Source organism: Nilaparvata lugens, chromosome X (assembly GCF_014356525.2).
Source record: "Nilaparvata lugens isolate BPH chromosome X, ASM1435652v1, whole genome shotgun sequence".
NCBI lineage: Eukaryota > Metazoa > Arthropoda > Insecta > Hemiptera > Delphacidae > Nilaparvata > Nilaparvata lugens.
In genome coordinates this window covers 18,923,649-18,945,815 of record NC_052518.1, presented here as the reverse complement: position 1 = coordinate 18,945,815, position 22,167 = coordinate 18,923,649, and the positions used below count along the sequence as shown (strand labels likewise).

The window sequence follows — 22,167 nt, the reverse complement described above, 5'->3', positions numbered from 1 at the left end:
TATTTTGTTTATAATTATCCGTGTTTGCCATATGTCTTGTCATACCTGGCAATGTGAGATGTATTAAATAAATATCAAAATATCAAATATCCTCTTTCACCATAGCATCTATGATTCGTACCCTCCATAATTCGTAGTAAACGATTGGTCCCTTCAACTACAAATTATAGAGGTTCTAGTGTATTATTCAAACATGTTTGTATCATTGAAGAGGAAATAAATGAATTGAATTTGAATTCTATTTTAAACTTGTGGTATTTTTGAACTACAGGGAGCATTCGCAGAGCCCCGGAGGATCGGAACCGGAGTTCGCAGGAGCGTCTCCGTCGCACATGGGTCCCCCCATCCCCAGCGCCCGCAGCGACATATCGGCCGACTCTATCGAACGCAACAGCGGCGCAAACAGCGAACGCTTCGAGCGATCACAGGCACTCTGGCTCGAGGAGCTGCGGTCAAACGGTGCCAAAGTGGTCCAGGTCACTTATCCCAGGACCGCCAACAACGACAAGGAACTTACCGTTATTAGGGGCGAGTTTCTCGAGGTGACTAATTTTCATTCATTCATGCATTTTACTGTCAAGATAAAGCTGGCCACTAACGGTTGGACATGCATAATGGACACGCATGTTCATCAGCAAGAGGCTTCTAATATAAAATAAACAATCAATAACAATAAACAAATAACTGGAAAATTACAAACTATAATGATAGAAAAATAATTTAACCTCAAATAGAGCAGCGAAGAAAAAATAAAATATTAAAAATAATTCAACGTTAATTAATCAAGGTATTATTAATTATTGTATTTATAAGGTTTATTGGAGATTTATTGAAATTTTTAGACCGACTGAGGAGGAAGCAGGTAGTTACGGGATAGTTGAAGAGAAATTTGAGGCATATTATTATTAATCAAGGTATTATTAATTGTAGTGACAGCTGTCAGCTGACACTTAATTTAGTTTGACACATGTTAAATACGTTTTTTATCAAAGACAAATAAAGTTCAGTTTTGTGTTTATGGCTCTCAAGTATTTCTTCATGCAGTCAGAAGTGTTGGAAAAATGGGACCAAAAAAGAGAAACCAATCAAGAAATGTAGAAGTTGAGAGAAGAGAGCAAGAAGGGTTTCAAGGGTCGGTAGCTCAGTTTCAAGATGCCACTCCAGAGGCTTTCAAGGATGGTCCAGATGTATCACAAGGTTTGAACGACTCAGAAGTGCTTCAAACTTGTCAAGTAAGTCTGAACGATGCCAGATAGATTTACTTTTATATAGTTTTGGCGAAGAAGGAGAAGATTCATTGAAATCTTTTAGACTGACTGAGGAGGAAGCAGGTAGTTACGAGTTGAAGGGAAATTTGAGGCATATTTTGGTTTTAAAAAGAACGTAGTGTATGAAAGAGCAAATTTTTTTAAACGGAGAGTCAACAGGAGAACTAGTGGACTCATTTGTGAATGATTTACATAAATTTGCTGAAGGATGCAATTTTGTAAACTTGCGAGAGGAATTAATTAGAGACGTTATTGTTATTGGGGTTTTGGACAACAAGGTGTCAGAAAGATTACAGTTGGATGATTGTCTGACATTGGAAAAAGCAATTAGCAGGGTTAGGCAGGCGGAAAGTATCAAGAAACAGCAGGCAGTTGTGCGCGACCATGATTTGAAGGATGTCAATGTAGTAGCAAACAGTCAGAACGCCAAACCAACTAGTCAGTCCCTTAGATTTTCAAATACTAAGAAGTGGAAATGTTACAAATGTGGATTTTCACATGATCAGAATGGTAAGTGTCCAGCCTCAAAGAGTCATTGTTTTAAATGCAATGTAGTTGATAATTTTGGTCGTGTATGTAAGCAAGGACTAAGACCAAATGTTAGGGAAGTAGAGACTGATAACCAAACACCTGCAGAATCCTACTTAGGAGAGCTGACGATAGATCAACTTCAATCCCAGGACCCATGGACGCTCTCTGCTATAATTGGCAAACATCAGGTGAATTTCAAGCTGGGTACAGGAGAAGATTCATCTGTCATTGGATCATTCCTATGCAAATCTTGAGGACTAGAGGTGAAACCTTGTACCTTGCCTCTTCATGGAGCAAACAGAACTGTTTTGCAGGTTGAAGGGGTTGCCACTCCCGAAATAAAAATGAATGGAAAGTAAATAATAGAAGATTTTTATGTTTTATCTGATCAACATATTCCACTAATTAGCAGAAGGGCTATTTCAACTTTAAAATACTTCAGCCATGTGTTGAGTCCATAGAGCAAAATTATGTTGTTAAAACTTTGCAGACGTTTTTTCGGATAAACTAGGAAGATTTCCACAGCAATTTGAATATAAAATAATAAGTATATATAAATAATTGTATAAATTGAATATAAATAATAATATATAAATAATAATAATATGTGGGCCAAACAGGTAGATCTTTCCAAACAAGGATTGCAGAACACTTAACTGCTAGGAGGCTAGGTAACAGTAATTCAAAATTTGCAGAACACCTCTTAGACACTGGCCACAACTTCAATCCTGCTAATGATTCACTTCTGCCAGAAAAGTAAACTACTGGATGTATTGGAGGCCATTGAAATCCACAAATTGGAAAAGGATAACTCAGTCACAAGCCTGAATGAACAAACCGAATTTGTAAATTGTAGCATAAGTAGAATAGTTGAAAACCACCTATAAGTTAGATTTACAATTGCTTAACAATATCCTACAGTTTTTAAATTTGGAGAGCTTTAACTTCAGTTTATCATCCCACTATAGTCAAGAATAATCTTTCACTGATTGGAAGATGATACAATAGTAGTAATTTTGTTCTTTTCATAACTAGTGAAGAATAATCATGTTTGAATTTTTCCCAATAGTAATTATTAGCCCTGTATAGAGTATAATATACAGTATTTTGTTCAAGTATAATGAGCACCAATACATTTCAACATCAATTTCATGAGACTCAATTTAGGTGTTGGCTGCAGCCCAACTTTATATTATATTTCCAATATTTCTGCTCATTGTAGGTTAGTATGAATAGGCACACATAACCATTAGCCAAAAACTCGATAAAAGTTTAACAGATTAGAGTAGTCTTGATCAAACAAACCGTGTTTGAATTGTATACTTCCATTTTATTCTCAAGTTCCTCAATTTTGTAAGTAATGAGCTATTGTAGCCTATATGGCCATTCTGTATATTTTCCATCTTATTTCTCAAGGTTTTCTGGTACATATGTTGTATTTAATTTAGGACATTGGAATTCAACTCATTATTATCATTGAAATTTATGTTAAACTTTATTTTGCTGTCATTTTTGAAAGGTTTGAAATATAACCTTTCAAGTAAATTTTTTCTCAAATAGCCTATCTATAGTTTGTCAAGTCAAATACCAAAGAAGTCTCCAAGTCAGAGACAGAGTAACAGACCAGCTAGAGTGGTCATAAAAAAAAAAAAAACATCCCTTTTTACTGAAAGAAAATTTAATTTTACCTAGAAAATAATTACAAAGGTGTATATATTTTGATATCATGTATAATATTCATTACTTCCATTACTTTAGTTATTGCCACACAATTATTTAGGAGCTCTAGACTACTAAGATTAGGTTAAGAATGTTTCTGTATCCTCATTCCTCAGTACAGCTGATGATGCGTTGGTTAACTACGTGAAACCATGGTTCTGTTTTAAAGTTTTTAATAAATTTTCTGTGAAATTTGACAATATCTCTGTTTTCTTATTATGGAGAGATTTCACAACATCACCATCAATTCTACTAATTTTATTGAATATAAAATGAAATTGAACTTAGATAATTTAATTTTCAGCCAATAAAAATCCTAATTTAACCTCAAATAGAGCAGCGAGAAGAAAATTAACAACAAAGAATCGAATAAAAAAACCTAACCTCAAAAGTTTGTTCAAAGCCTTTCGCTGTGATGTCGCTGTCATGTGTATCATACATGTTTTACCGTTAGTGGCCACCCTTATTTTTCCAAACCAAAATTGAGATGACGTAATTTAATGTACTTCTAATCAATTCAATGAAGGGTTATAAGGTAAAAGTTTGTAGTGAGTATCATAAGTGTATTGATGAAGTTATCATTTCAGATGATGTGAAAGAAAGTCAAGATGTCAAAGAAAGATTGACTAGTGATGAAGAATCATAGAATGTGGTGAAATTTGTGAGAATCATAGAATAGAAGAGGAACGAGAAGTGAAGAATGAAATTGAACTAATAAGGAAAAGGAATTTTCGATGAATATGATTGAATGAAAGAACTTTGAAAAATAGATATTAAGATTGAACAAGGATTGATTGATGATCGAGAAGACGGATTGATAAAGATAGGAAGGATAGAAAGAATATAAATAAAAATATAAATGTGAGTACCCTTTTTAAATTATTTTTGAATGTATATATTTATTTAATTATTTTTAAATAATGTAAAAAGGGTACTTAGACTTATATTTTTATTTATATTCAAAAGTAGCCCTAAAGAAAAATTACAAAAAAGGCAGGATAGAAGGAATATGATGTATGGAATTTAGGATACTCAAGATACAGAAGCAGAGTCTGAACAAATGTTGAATGTGGATGGAAAAGGAAGAAATAAGAAGGGTGAAATTGATAACCTTCGAGATTTGGAAGGAGAGCTTATGGAAAACTCAATTATGCTGAATGAAGAAATAAAAATTGATGATAGATTTTAGAATGGATGAAGGAAACACCTACACTTACAAAGAAAAATAGACGAAAAAAGAAAACTCCTACAAATAAAAAAACGAAGAATAAGGAAAAGATAATACAAACGCGAGATGAGGTTGGATATCACCAGCTACCAAATTTTTTTTGTGAAGTATTTAGTTATTGGAACAGCGGAAAGAAAAATAAGAAAAGACATACAAAATCCAAAACATTTGTTTTGGGAAAATGTTAAATTCTTAAGCAGAGACCTGAAGAAGCCGGATAAACTAGATATTGACCAATGAATGAAGGACAAGTATCATGAAGGGCCGTTCGAAACTACTGTGCTGAAATTGTAATGTGCTATTTACACCTAGAGTCATGTCATTTTTGTATGTGACGTGTTTTGTTTCTAATTTGTATTATATTTATTTTCTGGTTTGAGGACAAGCCGATCCTGATAATGGCCGGACTGTAGGAAATTGATTAAATGAATATTCGCCTTGATCACATAAACATGTTCTAACTTATCTGTTTATATTACTACTTAAAATGCTTTATACACATGTTTTAACTAACTGAACTATTTATTGTATTACTCTAAATACTTTCATGCACATGTTCTAACTAAAATGTGTATGAAAGTAGTTCAATTAATACAATAAACAGTTCAGTTCAAAACGTTTCGAGATGAACTCATGATCAAAAGTTGTAGAAAAATAAAAAAAATAGTTGCTCAAGTTAAAACGTTCTCTATTTCGTAGACGAATTTGAAATAGAATCCCCTACACTTGTAATGTTTGAAAATAAAGGCATTTATCTATTTTTTTTATTATATTTTACGGTATGTTACAGGTTTTGGATGATAGTAGAAAATGGTGGAAGGCACGAAATAGCCGAGGCCAAGTTGCTCATGTTCCACACACGATTGTCACATCTTTGCAACAAGGCGAGGTAGGAGACGTCTTCAGTAATCCACTCTATGCTCCTCATGGCTATGACAGTCAGGCTAAGGTGCGTGAGTCAAGCTCATCTTGACTGCTATGCTCAAACAAATCAATCGCATTGCCATTTTTAAACAATCATTCTCGGTTCCATTTCAAAATTCATTCATTTATACAATAAGAACATTATCAAAATGATAGGGAGAGGAAAAATATGGTAACCTTGTGCTTTTCCTCTCCCAAATTTAGATAACACATGGTCCGAAATAGGTTAAGTCTTGTAGTTCTTCAATTCACAAAATTTCAATCCTCAAGTATTTTCATAAAGTAGATTTTCAAATTTAGAAGCCTCAAAACTAAACATAGAAGAAATATTTCACTTATTATAACTAAAATAGAAAATAAATTAACCATGTCTACATTTTCGAATAACCAATATTTCCATTTTTTAAAAATCAATCACTTCAGATACTGTTTTTGATAAGATGTAATGATATTTATCCATAATAAAACACAAGAATATTGTCTAAAAATATTCGAATTTATTGAAAGATTGCATACATGTTTCATATTCACATATGTGTTACATAGTACATTACATGTTTCAACACCTATGGTGTTATATTCAGTGTCTACACATTCAAACATGTATTTAATCTTTTAATAAATTCTTGTCATTTTCAGACAATATTCTAGTGTTTTTTTTATCAATCACATTCACATTTATAGCCACTCATTCTCACTCACATTTTAAAATGAATCAAACAAATTTCAATTTTCAACCAAATCAACCACCACATTTCCATTTTCAAGGAAATAATTCACATTTCCATTTTTAAGGAAATAACTCACATTCTCATTTTTAAGCAAATATTTCAAATTTCCATTTTAAAAGATTAACTGTCGGTCAATTCACAATTTTATTGCACTAAGGTTGATGCCCACATGACCTCTAGGCCTGTGCGTGGATAATGGAGCGGGTGATGATATTATGAGAGATGAGTTAACCTACAGATTTAGGTGGGTTCCGAACCACCGATAAGCGATTTTTATACTTATAAATTATATTCAGTGGAGTCTGTTATTGAAGTGGTCACCCTTACAACGGGAGTAGCAGGCGCGTGGATCTTTCTTAACTTATCCCATTGATAGTTTATCAGCGCGACAACGAAGCCAATCACTTCTCATTTTAAAATGAATCAACCATATTTCCATTTTTAAACAAATCGATCACATTTACATATTTATACAAATCAACTACATTTCAAGTTCATTCTAACTTCAACATGTTTTTGCAAAAATTCTACTATTATGGGAGGGATAATAATGAGAGTTGAATAGACCTACAAGTTGTACAAGTTAAATTATGAATGAATGAATGGATGGATGATTGTATCAATGTGTAGATGAATGATTTTATGAATGAATGAATCTAAGAGTTTTTGGTGCGTTCCAAATCTACAGAAAGTAAGCTCATAACTGTTGGCGGAGCTGGCCTCAAAAAGCCACCCATACACAAAGCGAAACGAGAGCACGTAGCTTATTTGTGCGATTAGTGTCTTCTCCAACTGCGAGGGCGAGCTCCTCTGATCATCATTAGCTTTTTTATTTTATTGTCTTATCCAATTTTCTATCTAAATGATTTTTTTTAATAAAGATTAGTTTATGTTAGCATTGATGATATTCTTAAATTCTTCACTACTTGATATTTCATAAAATTTGACTGTTTTGGCCATGCACTATACTAGTAAATATTAAATATTAATCTTTATATTCAAGACTTACAATGATTGAACATGATTGCGTAAAAAATTAATAAAACAATGTGACCTAGTTACTAGTAATTAATTATTGACTGAAATAGTTCATGCTTATTTTGCAACAAAAACAACTAATTAAAACGTGCGGCGATTCAGTAAAATGTCCTATTCAATTTACTATCAATTCATTAAATAATTTCTTCCCGGTTCCTAGGAGTCTTACTAAATCTAATGGACCATTTATACTCATCTTAAAGCCTAGTCTTTTTCATTTTAATACACAAAAAAATTTATAATTCATTTAATTACCTTGGTTTTTTTACCTTTGGGTAGCATATTCCAATATATTCATAATATTATATTTCATGCATTATTATAATTCAAATATTAAATGTAAATAAGAACAGATAGTGAATCCAAATAATTATAATAATATGGACTGTCGACTTATTCATTGATGAAAATAAATAAAAAAATACGAAATTCTTTAAAAATAAAAAGAAAGAGGAAAACAATCAAGCTACCACCAGAAATGAGTTTGAACTTTATATTAATATGTAAAAGGGATACTGAAAGACAATAATTTTAAATGCACAACATGTTTGACATTTAGCGTAGCACTATTATGTTTGCTGAGGGTGATGCCTACATGAGCTCCAGGCTTGTGCGTGGATGAGACTGATAGATATGAGAGATGAGTGGACCTACAGCTTGAGATGGGTTCCGAACGGTTTGGTTTATTGTTAAATTAATTGCATAGTTTAAACTTAATTGGTGGTTTGAACTCGAAATGTTAAACATTACTATAGATAATATATATGGATGCTTTTACAAAATTATAATAGATGCTTGATTCAATCCCGGAAGATGAGTTGAACTCTAGCTGAGCTGTTATTAAGCATATACATAAGGATTCAAAAATGTTTCCAGAACTGTATTGCAAGAATGAAAATAATATTTGTGTGTTTCAGGATGCAATAAGAGGCGAGGGACTTGCAGGTGGAGTGCCCATGCCCCCGACACCCTCTCCCGCCCCAGCCCCTGCCGACTGGGTGCGCAAAGAACGTCAAGGCAAGAAAGGTGAATTTCGATATTTTTGAACTCGAGACTCGAGTTTTTAACTCAAGGACCGTCCTTCGTCCTGCAATGTTGTCCGTCCACTCTTAACCAAGCAGCTACTAATTCACGATGGACAAGTAATCAATGTCACGTCTGTTATGTCATTCATAGATTTTATGTTTTTCACCAGCCTGTTTTGTGTGTGTGTGTGTGTGTGTGTGTGTGTGTGTGTGTGTGTGTGTGTGTGTGTGTGCTTTACTTAGATACTGTTTAATAGTTACTCACCAGTAGAGAAATCGGCTATTAAACCTCCTCATTCTATATAAATAAAATTAATCTGGTTAAAAATTGTTAAAGTTTATGATATTTTATTTTATAGATTATTGTTAGTTTGATGGTATGTTGTGTACACAATTAAATATAAACTTTATTTCATTGCATTATCAGGTGCGACCTGACAACTGACACCAGACCTTAATCAACCAGGTTACACGATATTATTATTATTGTATAATATACTTTACTTGTTCGTCATACTTATATGAGGGTTAAGTGTTCAATGTTCTAAATAATGTTCAATGTAGACAACTCTCTGCTGTTTTATAATACTAATAGTAACAGGAAACTCGACAGAGATGGATTGAAAACACTTAGAAACTTACATTATGCAAAATGAATTGATGGATTTGGTAATAATCTATCAGTCTTTACTTTTGATTCCCTCAAAAGTTCATTGTAGAGGTTAATATCACGAACACCGGGTATGCAAAAGCTTATTCGAATTTTATGATCTGTTAAATTATAACCATTTAGTGTTGAATGAGCAGCCTCTGCATCTTTCCAGTTACTGAACTCCACCAAACCCCAACCTTCAGGAATTAAATTTTTTAAACCAATTTGACAATAAGAAGGATTGACAACAGTAGAAAATATGCTTTTAAATTCGCTCATATTTCAAAAGTTCTTTGGTAAACAGTCTACATATAGGCACTTGGAGTGTAGAGATTCAAACTTCACATGTTTTGGGGGGGTTTCTTCTCTTCTATAATATTTACCAAAATTATGCTATTAAATCTCTATTTGAATCCTTGATTGGTTGGGAGCTTTTAGTGGATTCGTTCATTCAAATGCACAGATTATCATCATTATCTAATTGTCACCTATTTTAGCAACTAGCAACTACGAGTCAGGAACTTCAATGAAAAATACTAATAAAATTTAACCTCAGGTTTATTGAACTCATTAACGAATCAATAGAAATCATGTCAAATTTTCCAACAGAGTTACTCAGTAACTGATTCAGAAAAAGAAGGTATATTAGATTAATTTAATCTATACATTTTGGGAATCTGCTAACTTGCTGCATTTGAATTTGGGCCTCGGTCATTCTATGTTGCTAAATTTTGAGCTATAATATGAAGACAACAAAAGTTTGGCACTTACCATTTTTACAATTCAAATTTCGACTCTTCAGAAACACACATGCGGTTTAAGAAAACTCACTATACTGGTACTCACACGCACAAATAATTTCCTGGTTCTACTCTCACTAACAATATTAAATTTTGGTTCCTATTTAACTACATAAAAATTACTGATAACTAAAAAAACTTTTCAATTTGTCCCTCTGAATGGGAAATGGGCCCAATCAGAGGACCGAGGCTCGCAACCGTTACATGTTTTCCCAGTTACGTCTCAATTCGAACTGTGGCCCTTTCACTGAAAATTATTCCCCCTCCACGAGCGTTGAGCATAACTTCCAGTGGAAAAGCCAAAGCTGCAAAAGGTCAATGGTCGTACAATTCCCAAATACAGTAGCTTTTTCGACAAGAAATTGAACTGCATTTGAAAAATGCACGAAAATTGCTTTAATTTCTACAACTAAGCAACAAGTTAGCAAATTCAAACAAGACAGAGTCAATTCTCACACTAAAAACGCAGGGTTCAACAAACAGTAAAATCAAAGTTCATTTCAGTTCAAAAACCTGAAAAATAATATAAGATACACACAAACAACTACAATAATACCCACTCAATATTCACAGTTTTACATAGGCACTTGGAGTGTAGAGATTCAAACTTCACATGTTTTGAATCTAGCCAATCACAGACAACCGTATAAGTGTCAAGTATTTTTTTGTCAAGCATTTGCTTTGTTTGGAGAGCATTTTCTATAGCTTTTGCATACCTGGTGTTCGTGCTATGAACCTCTACAATTAACTTTTGAGGGTATCAAAAGTAAAGACTGATGGATTATTATCAAATTCATCAATTCATCTGCATACTTGCCAGATTAATAATTGATTTCTCTGGAGAACATTTTAATTATTACCAACCAGTGCTTATGGTGACATTGAATGACATTTTTTATGATTGATGAAAAGACTGTGAAGGATATGGGTTTGTAGAGCTTGTGACTAAAGCAAATGCTTGACAAAAAATACTTGACACTTATATTGTTGACTGTGATAGGCTAGATTCAAAACATGTGAAGTTTGAATCTCTACACTCCAAGTGCCTATATGTAGACTGTTTACCAAAGAACTTTTGAAATATGAGCGAATTTAAAAGCATATTTTCTACTGTTGTCAATCCTTCTTATTGTCAAATTGGTTTAAAAAAATTAATTCCTGAAGGTTGGGGTTTGGTGGAGTTCAGTAACTGGAAAGATGCAGAGGCTGCTCATTCAACACTAAATGGTTATAATTTAACAGATCATAAAATTCGAATAAGCTTTTGTATACCTGGTGTTCGTGCTATTAACCTCTACAATAAACTTTTGAGGTAATCAAAAGTAAAGACTGATGGATTATTACCAAGTCCATCAATTCATCTGCATAATGTAAGTCTCTTGTAATAGTTTCTTGTTACTGTTAGTACATAAAAAATCGAAATAACACTGATTCATTCACTCACTCCCTCACTGATTCATAATTAGCAGAACTCAAAATCTACTGAACCAAATACGTTCCTGGCTCGTTCCTGTGTTCAGTTGGTCTTCTAGAGGTGCACTAAGAACGGATTTGAAAAAAATCCAAAGATACGCCCAAAATCTGCGTTTTTCTGTGTTTTCTCAGCTTTTTCAAGAACTAATCGACGAAAGTATTTGAATTTGTTGCACTGGCTCAGCTAAGGTGTAAAAAAAAATGTTGTAGTGGAGGAGTTGTTAAATAATGCTAGTCGGATAAGGCAAGCGAAACGAGCCTGCCGGCTAGTAATGCATATTCATCAGTTCTTCTCTTGCTAAAGTACTCAAGTCAGTCAATATCAATGCACTTCACAATTGGAGCAGTTCATAATATCATTGCCATAGCAATCATCTCGTTTTATTTGCTCTTGAAATATTTTGTCTGCTGGTGTGTTATTTTAGTGCGATAGCTTGTGATAAGTTCACATTCCCTTCTGAAAGATAACGAGTTCTTCGCGAACAGAAGTGCATAACTGGAATTTCCTTCTCCAACTTCAATAATATCGAATAGACTGAATTGAACCGATACATAATAGCATTGAATTGAGGCTATTATATGTATATGCTCTGCAATATTATATATTGAAGCGTACCTCCAAATATTATTCAAATAAAGGTGGTTGCTCTCTTCCGAACATAATCAAACCCTTCTAAAAAAATTTACAGAATGACACAGATATTCAATTAGTAGCTTGAAACCTATTTGATTTTGGCTAAATTTCGGGAATAATTTATTTTGATTGTGGTTGAAATGTGATAGTTGGGGAGGCAAATAATAACTCATGTAAGATTCAAGAAACTGTATAATCTTCCGACCATGCTGGTCAAAAATTATCGATTTACAGAAATTGAACAAACACTTTCACAAGTTGAACATTATTCTTAATCAATACGAAGGAGAAGTGACTCACAACTAACCTTTTTATCAATATTAATCCCCATTATAATTGAAACACCCGATGTGTGGAAAGTCATTTCCTAGCAACCACTTTCAACAGGCTCCAATTAGCAACACTCTTTTCTCTCACATCAGTCACCCTAACCTCCATTTCTCACAACTTACATAATAATATAGAGAAGTTTATCTTGCTTTCAAGATAATATATTGAATTGTTATCTGATCTATGTAATTGATCAGTTTCATCTTAATTTTTTGTAAGAGATATAATATTTTATTACATTTTATTTCATTCAAAATTCCTTGGTGCAATCTTATATTCTCAAATGATTTGTATTTTTCTTTCAAGGTGAAAAATTATTAATGTAATATCCTTATTATTCTCTGTGCTATTATCTATTTTGTTTATAAAAAATTATTATTATTTTATTAGTATTATTTTATTACTACCAATCCAATATGAGTGTGAATGGTTGTGGCATATACTTTAAAAATAACAATCTTTGAATGCAACAAATCTACATTATTCAGTTTGAATGCAATTAAATTTAATTTGATGTTTTACTGCACAATCTGCAAAAATGTGATAACTCATAAAGAAGGCTGGAGTCCAATTTATGGACGTTCATAGTTTGATTTTTATTTTTAAATATTTGAAATGTACAGATGACAGAGCAATGTCTGATGTCTAGTTACCTTTCAGTATGTTTGAGTCGCTCTGTGTTGAACAATATATTATATTCTGCTCAAAATATCACAAGATATTTCATGTTTTAGTGTCTTCACAATCAAAAACTTGATGCTTTTGTATTTTAATAAGTATTTGCATGTTTGTGAGTGCATTTCTCAAAATTTTAAAGGCGTATGTTGCGTTTGTTTTGTTATGTCTTATTGTGTTTTTGTACTCGTCCAGTATTGTATTTTTATTGTACCTTAATGTTATCTAGTATTCTGATTTTAATCTTGATATAATTATACTAAGACTTGTTAACTTGAGATTCTAATGTAGTTTAATTGTAAAAAATAGATTTATGGGGTTGGAATGAATAATTAAGTGCATTTCATAGATGATTAATTGAAAATGAAACAATTTAATGAATATTGTGAGTTTAAGAGGTGAATTCAAATATTTATAATGATAGAAGCAATGGGATGTATTGTATTGAATAAGTTGAGTATATGAGTTGAACATACAACTTCAAATATAACGATGAGAGGAATTGCAGATATTTTATTAAAAATAACAACTGAAGAAGAACAATTCAATAAGGCACGTATGTCCCATTTATCATGTAATAACTTGCTGAAGCACATTTCTCTTTTATTCCAACAATTACTCTAGAAATTAAATGGATAATATTGTAACTTATTGTCTATTTTCCCATGAGATGCGCTTCTTGATTCGCATTTACTCTATGCTATTAATACGGCACTAATGTACATTATTTCTTGACGATGAGTGTAGTCAGCTTTCGTTTCTCATTGAATATTTTAATGAGTTCTGTACGTTCGTATAAATGGCTGATATGTATGATGCTGTTAGATTTACTTCTCATTTCTATATATAATTTTCACGATATTAACAGAGAACTACACCTATTAACATTATGAAACACTTTTAAATATTAAGATTCTGGAACCAATGACTGAACTGAACATTATCAGACTCTAGTTCTGGGAAATGAATTTTCCTGCAACACTTTGAATTTATTTGTGTATTATTGACGTCAATGAAACTGCTATTATATATTATTAATCTTCTTCAAAAGGTTATATTAGTTATGAGAACTGATGATATTTTCTAAAAGAAGTAATGATTAACGGTTATGATTTCAACATTCCGTCATTTTTCTAAATCTACTGTACTATTTGGTTCTTATTGGTGATCGGAGACTCACAATAATGTCCATTTGCATGATATATCTCTTGATATTTCCCAAATGTACTCCCCTCATTTAAGTTCGTATATCAAATATTATTATAATTATTTTTATTATTATTATATTATGTTTGTTAATAAGTTGAACATATAAATAATTAATTGAATCTTGGTTACGACTTATATAATACTTTCATTCTAAGAAATAGTAACAAATTTATATTTCATGTATGTTAAAATATGATGGGAGCCTGATAATACTTAATCCATTATTTTAATGTAAGCAACAAAGAGTATTGTTCTGTATCCGTCCATATTACACAAACAGTATTGTTTTTGTCAGAAATATATTTGTATTCGAAAATGTGTCTGTGTGCTTTATACCCTGTTTTCCTCTGTTTTTGAAACCAAATATCCAAGACGTCCATTGTCCACATATATGAAATTATATGTTTGATTTTCAAATGCTTGATGCTTGAAATGTCTGTGATGTGTTGTGATTCTAGACTTTTGTTTGCTCACTTGTACTGGGAAAAATGGCACTTGAGGTGATCATTTTGGATTCTTTGGAATATGTGTTTTATACTATTATCAGAATATTATATTTGATCATTGTGCACGTATTTTTCCAAAACGAATAATTTGAATTCATATCTAGCTATATCCAATAATATTAATAACTTATCTATTAGCCCAGTGAACGAAGTGTTATAGAGGGAAATGTTTGGAAGACAATTTTCAACCCCGCAGTTCTGTTTAGGGTAGTGGGAAGGTAAACATATCAAAAGTCCCCACTCCTACCCCTTGTGCTAAGGGGGTGGGGGTGGTTCAAAGGTACCTTTTTTGGTTTCTCGCATATGACTGCATTCTACAGACATGACTATTATTTAAGAAATTAAAGCTTACATAATTTCCAAAATATTGATTTATCAACTTTTTGTATATCTATTTCACTTTTCGAGATATCCGCTCTAAAAGATGTGACATTCTTGAAAAAACATATTTTCTTTCAATTTTTTGCTATTTTTGCTCTTATAACTTTTTGAATATTGATGGGAAAAATTCCATGCTGATCATGAGCTTATAGAGCATCAATTTCTCTTCAATTTGATGTATAATTTCACAAGTTTACGCACATCCCCACGACTGTTGGCTTCAAGCACAAACAGCTTCAGTGTTGAGTGTGAGATCTTCAGTTATGCAAAAATAGACCAATTGAAAAAGGAGTTTGGAGAGAATGTTTTGAACACAATTTTTGACTTCGCAGCTTTGTTGGATCCAGTTGGGGGTGAACATATCGAAAGTCCTCATTCCGAACTCATGTGCTAAGGGGATGAGGGTGGTTTAAAAGTTGAATTTTTCAGCGTTTTGCTTACACGCTCATATCTTGAGTTCAATTGACATAACTAATGATTCAAAAATGAAGCTTGATAAATTCTCTACACTTTTTGTTCAGTGGAATTTCGTGTTACTCCTAACAGTTCCCGAGATATTCGCTCTTAAATGTGTAAAATTGTTGAAATAACAGCTTTTAATCCTATTTTTTGATGTTTTAGAGCCTACAACTCTCCAACAATGCATCGTAAAAATGAATGCTCACCGTAGATTTGTAGAACTTTGTTGTCTCTTCAATTTGATGTATTATTTCACTACTTAATGTTTTCCTTCTATTGTTATAGCAGACTCAATGTGGGGGGGGGGTGAAATTTTCAACTCTGCAACAAGTGTCAACTTAGCAGTTCCACACCTTCAATAGACGGGCTAGAGATGCGTATTTTTTCTATGTTTACCTCCCAACTAGTCTTCATTAAGCTACAAAGTCAAAACTTGTGTACCAGACTCAAATTTCATTAATAATAATAATAATTTCTCTGGTCGAGGGTTCAACACGACCAGAGGAGTTTATTCAAATTATAGACATGATTACAAAAAGCATATAAGGTACAATTATTTACAAAGTATTAATACAATTGGTTGATTATTTGCTGATCTAAGAAAATGTGGCCCCCACTATATATGAATATGTGTCGGGATGCCACTAATTTTGCTATTGTTTAAGATTTTATGTCAAAAGTTAAAAATATTCTAATAAAGATACATTTTGCGAGTCATTAGAAGTTCATAAAAACCACATTTCTATACACACATTTAAAAAAGGAAATTGATAACCTAAGATGTAGAAATTTTATAAAAATTTAACATAGAAAACATTTATAATACTCATGGGAAAAAATCATTATAATGAAGAAAATGAGAATGAAACAGTATGGAAAATTTTTCATAGAACTAATTGTTCTCCATGATTGATTCTATTGGACAGGAGCCAGTTTTTTGTTTTCGATTTGAATGAATTGATTGGAACTGTTTCTTTAATAGCTATTGGCAGTTTATTGAAAATTTTTGGTCCTAAATATGTGACTGACCTCTGAGCAGCTGATGTTGTCATCCTGGGAATTGCCAAGTCCATGTTCCTTCTGCGTGTTCCTTGCGGGTGATTCAAATTGATGAAGAGTTGTGGGTTCTTTCTAGTGAGTTAGAAGTCTGTGAATGTAAATCTGTCTGATGCTGAGGATGCTGAGCTCAGAGTATAGTAGTACTGAAGGGAAGAGTGGATGTTTGCGTCCTATTATCCTCAAAATTAGCTTCTGAACCTTAAAGATAGGATCGATGTGGCAGAAATTTGTAGCTCCCCAGGCCAAAATGCCATATCTTGCTATATGGACTCGAGTATTGCATAATAAACATTTTTCATCATGTCTATTGATAGTAACTGCCTGAGTTGGATGAATTTGTAAATTAATTTTCTGATTTTAGCCGTTTGATGTAAAATGTGATTATCCCAGCGAAGTAATTCATCTATTATGACTCTTGAATATTTTATATTGTTTGTGCGCTCTATTGAAGGACAATTACAATTCATACTATCCAATTTGCAATGATGTAGTTTGATTGTCTGCTTAGAAGGCTTCTTGGAATCTGTTAGTGAGAAAGCAATAAATTTTGTTTTTGAGGCATTAATCGTCATAATGTTATTGAAGAGCCAGGAGGTAACTTTTCCCATTCCAAGCTCAGCTGACCTGAAGACGTCATCCCAGCTGGTTCCCCGGAATAATACTGCTGTGTCATCGGCGAAGGCGATAATCTTGCCACCGACATCCATAGAGCACAGCTCGTTGGCAAAGATGAGGTAGAGTATTGGTCCAAGAACGGTTCCTTGTGGTACTCCGAAGCTAACTGGAAGGCCATCTCCTGCACTTAGGTTTCTCCCAATCCTGACTCTCTGCCTACGATTTTCCAGATATGACTTGAACCATTCTGAGACAACACCTCTTACACCCATAGCCTGAAGCTTTTTCAGTAAGATGCCATGAGATACTGTATCAAACGCCTTTGCTAGATCCAGAAATACTGCAAGGCATTTCTTACCATTATCCAAATCGTTAATTACGGACCTTGTCAACTCAAAAATAGCATCATCTGTACATCTGTTTTGTCGAAAGTCATACTGATTGGGTGACAACAGGTTTTTTGAATCAAGATAATCGTTTTTTAAAAGTTTTTCAAGGATCTTTGAAATATTACTGACTAATGCTCTTGGCCTATAGTTGTTGAGTTCAGATCTATCACCACCTTTATGTAAAGGTCTTATACAAATCTCTTTCATTGAATTTGGAAAGACGCCACTTGAAAGACTCTTATTGAAAACATCCGCTAGTGGTATTGCAATGTGCTCTTTTACTGCTTTCAGAGTTCTGTTGTCAATTTCGTCAAGCGTTCAATTGTTACAAAAATTTCACCCCCAAATTGAATCTGCTATAACAATAGAGGAAAAACATTAAGTAGTGGAATAATACATCAAATTGAAGAGAAAACAAAGCTCTACAAATCTACGGTGAGCATTCATTTTTACTATGCATTGTTGGAGAGTTGTAGGCCCTGAAACATCAAAAAATAGGATTAAAAGCTGTTATTTTAACAATTTTATACTTTTAAGAGCGTATATCTCGAAAACTGTTGGGGATATCACAAATCACCATAGAACAAATATTGTAGAGAATTTATCAAGCTTCAATTTCTAAATAGTTAGTCATGTAGGTTGAACGCATTTTTCTCAAGATATGAGCGTGTAAGCAAAACATTGAAAAATGAAACTTTTAAACCACCCTCATCTCTTTAGCACAAGGGGTAGGGATGGGGACTTTTGATATGTTCACCCCCCCAACTGGTCCCAACAAAGCTGCGAGTCAAAGATTGTGTTCAATTTTTCTTCTGTTGACTGTTCAGTTTTTAAATGAAAATATAAATCTCAGTACCCTTAGGTACATTAACAAAATTATTTTGTCACAACATGTTTTGAACATTAATGCTCTAGAACATGGGTTTCCCATAGTTGATTAGGTTAATTTCCGAAAAAATGCAATTTATTTATATTTGTAGTAAATTTCATACATTGTATTTTTGAATATTGTGTACATTTTATTGATTAGATTGCTTATTTGTATATTAATGGAAATAAAATTTATTATTTATTATTAATGCTATTTTCAAAATGGCAAAAATTTCCAATTTTTACTAATTGCATTTTCAAAATGGCATTAATGTCCGAAACATGTTGACAAAATAATTTGAAAGGGTACTGAGATTTATATTTCTATTTATATTAAAAGTAGCACTAAAGATAGAAAGTCAATAAAATGGGGTAACTTTTGATATAGGCCTACAGATTCAATTATACTCAATAAGATATTTGAAAATTGTAAATTTTACTTTATTCCGCTTAAAAAGTATTGATAAAACCCCAACTTTTTATTGATACGGTACAGTAGAAAAATACAACCTATTTTGAGGAAACTTAAATCAACCCGATGATAACACATTACTATAGAAAATACTTCAACTAACATGTGAAGGGTGCATTTTTTGTATTGCAGAAACGCTTGTCTTTTCAAGTAGGCTACTTGATTCAACGAGGAGGTGATGTGGCACAAAACTGACAGATTTGAGTCTTATCCAACCAATTATGCTAATTGCACTTATCACTAAATTAAACTTTTGCAGCAGGTCCTAATATCATTGAAGAGAACGAATATTCAGAACCTACAGCTGTTGATCTGCTCAACTCTGAACTGAAAAGTGTCCTAGGAATAACTAGAGAAGGTGGCCGAAAAAAAATGGAATTCATCAACACTCCTTCTGTTTACATTAATCAGAATGCTTCTGCCGCTGATGTATCAAAGTGGCTTGAACAAAAACGATTCCCTGAAAGGTAAGCTTATAGGAAAATTTGTAGAACTTACAATTTGTAAAATTTGGTGATCGATGTTGTGGAACCTCTCATGATCGAAAATTGATTTTATAGCAAATTCCACTATGTCGACTACCTATAGGCCTACTACCAGGACTTCGAAAACTAATAGGAGTACATCTGAAGATGTGATAGTTTCAACATGAAACCTTGGTCTAGAAGTTGAAATACTTGATATAGTGGAATTGACAATATTCAACCAAATTTCTTGAAGTGAGATAAATTGACTTAGATTAAAGAAAAAAGTACATAGGCAGTACAATTTTAGGGGTGGAAGCAATGTGGCTCTGCGAAGGTAGCTTTAAGCTTGAGAGTGCTACATTTAAAGCATGCAAATAATATGTACATTACATTGAACATTTTAGCTCCATCATGTTTCCACCCTTAGACAAGTTCGCAAACTAGTCATCTTCATCTCAGTTAGAGAATATTGATCAGTAGGCTATATGAAACTTATATTGATTGATCTAATCTATTTGAAGTATTGATTCAATGTCATTTAAGCTATTACAAGATTATCTAGATACCTTTTAATTGTTAACTAGATAAGTTAAGATTCATGAGCCTGCTGCCCTCTGGAAGGGAGCTACTTCACTTTTGTAGAGCCACCTCCTCTGCTAAATATTACTTGCCTTCCCGGTGTGGCTCCAAACCCACTCAAAGCTGTATGCAGCATTACCTATACAGGTCCACTCATCTCTCATCATCATCCGTCTCATCACCCACGCACAAGCCTGTAGCTCATGCTGGTAACACCCTCAACAATATAATATGTTTACATGTTGTTCTCCTGTATAAAGAAGCTCAGAAATATTTGAAATTTCAATTAACTCGACTAATAAACTAAACAAACATTAACACTATTATTCTGTATAAAGTACGGTGTCATAATGATTTCAATGATATACTAATAATTGGTTTACAATGGTATGTTACTTAGCACCAGCACTCAATTACGTGGCATGGATGCAAAAGATTTGTTCAACCTTTCTAAGAGTCAATTACAACAGATTTGTGGGCCGGAAGAAGGGAAACGGCTGTATCATCTACTCATTTTGCAGAAAAATATGTCAGGGGTGAGTGTAATTGAAAAATATGTCAGGGGTGAGTGTAATTGATATATGTATTAAATTTATTTATTGAGTGCTACATGCATAGCACAAATGCACTCATGAATAAAATTACATCAGTTAGAATGAGAGATAAACAATACCGTTCAACAAACACAAAATATTATCATTAACTTTATGCATTTATCGCTGTCGCATTAATATAGGATACCTATGGTACCGTAATATATTATTCGTTCAAGACTAAATAGCCGTTACCGAGGCCAAATAATCCAGTACGTTAATAATTTAATAGAGATTTCATTGAAGGAATTTTCTTGGCAATGTTGGAATGTTTAATTGTATCCAAAGTTTTTCAACTTATGACCTCTTTCATTGCTTCCAAAAAAGTACCGCGCTCCATATTTTGCTCTAGCAATAAACTGATGCTCTACACGATATTAATACCGGTACCTATTTCAAGAGTGTTATTTGGGTTGCAAGATTTTTGGATCACTCTATATAAAGATTATTCAATCGATACGGTAAGTTTGTTGACGAGTAAACCTGTAATATTCATATTATTTTGCTACATTTCAGTTTCAGACTACCAGAACACTGGAACTGTGTGAAAAACTAGCAAGAGCCCGTATGAAAGCTGAACAATCTGATCAAACTGAAAGCATAGTAACTCAACCGGATAACTAGTTATTTGGCCGCCTAGCTACTTATAGAGTAGCCTACATTAAAAACAATTATAACGCCGTCACATTAAAATTTTAGTAAATCATAGATGGATGATTTGATGTTGAAACTGCTACATTACCGTATTCAAGTTACACCATTACACCATGAACGTACAGCCTATACTAAAACTACTAATTAGTTTTTAGAAAAGTTGAAACCTTCTACAAAATAAGGTACTTATTTTGTCAACTATTTTATCCTGACAGCTTGCCGTCTCTTTCCTCAGCCACCTCAGCTCAGCTCAATTCAAACCTACTGTAAGATTCATTAAACATGTATAATAAAAATAGATCATGAGTATTGAGATGAATTTGACCGATATCTGTATAATAACAATAGACCTACAAATGTTGATAAAATTAATGTTGATATTAAACTTTCATTCAGAATATTTACAATTTATACCATTAGCTGCACCTCATTCATATATACCTACCAAACATAAACATACCTACCATTCTATATGAATGGAAGTATATGACTGATTCAAAATTATAGTCCAGTCACTATATAAATTATGGTGCTTGCGATATATATTGTAGTTCTGATTTTTTAATACCTATATTATTTGGATACCCTACATGAAAGAAGTCCTGAACCAATGTCTTCATACAATATTTCCTTGTGCTAGATACGGAGTGGCCCAAAACCTCGTATTTTTGGTTCATTTTCCAGTTTTCAGCTATTTCCGCCAAATCCGTTAATCGGATAGAAAAATTTCCTCTCGCCTTTTTCATAGATTGGCGGAAATAGCTGCAAACTGGAAAATGAACAGAAAATACGAGGTTTTGGGCCACTCTGTATCTAGCACAAGGAAATTTTGGATGAAGAAATTGATTCTGGACTTCTCTCATTTATCCAAATATTATATAAAAAA

At 32.9% G+C, this 22,167-nt stretch overlaps 1 protein-coding gene across 6 annotated transcripts in view; it reads left to right on the top strand.

Moving 5' to 3' along the window:
- LOC111050346 (epidermal growth factor receptor kinase substrate 8-like protein 1) overlaps positions 1 to 21,681 on the top strand; it is a 55,353-nt gene extending 33,672 nt beyond the window's left edge. For 3 of the 6 annotated variants that reach the window (XM_039442583.1, XM_039442582.1, XM_039442587.1), the window contains 6 exons: positions 272 to 542; positions 5,537 to 5,695; positions 8,357 to 8,465; positions 19,248 to 19,455; positions 20,435 to 20,570; positions 21,144 to 21,681. In XM_039442583.1, coding sequence (XP_039298517.1) covers positions 272 to 542; positions 5,537 to 5,695; positions 8,357 to 8,465; positions 19,248 to 19,455; positions 20,435 to 20,570; positions 21,144 to 21,251 — 991 coding nt within the window. In that variant the 3' untranslated portion in view covers positions 21,252 to 21,681. The remainder of the gene's footprint in view (positions 1 to 271; positions 543 to 5,536; positions 5,696 to 8,356; positions 8,466 to 19,247; positions 19,456 to 20,434; positions 20,571 to 21,143) is intronic. The other 3 variants (XM_039442586.1, XM_039442585.1, XM_039442584.1) reach the window with 3 other exon arrangements.
- The last annotated feature ends 486 nt before the right edge of the window (positions 21,682 to 22,167 follow it).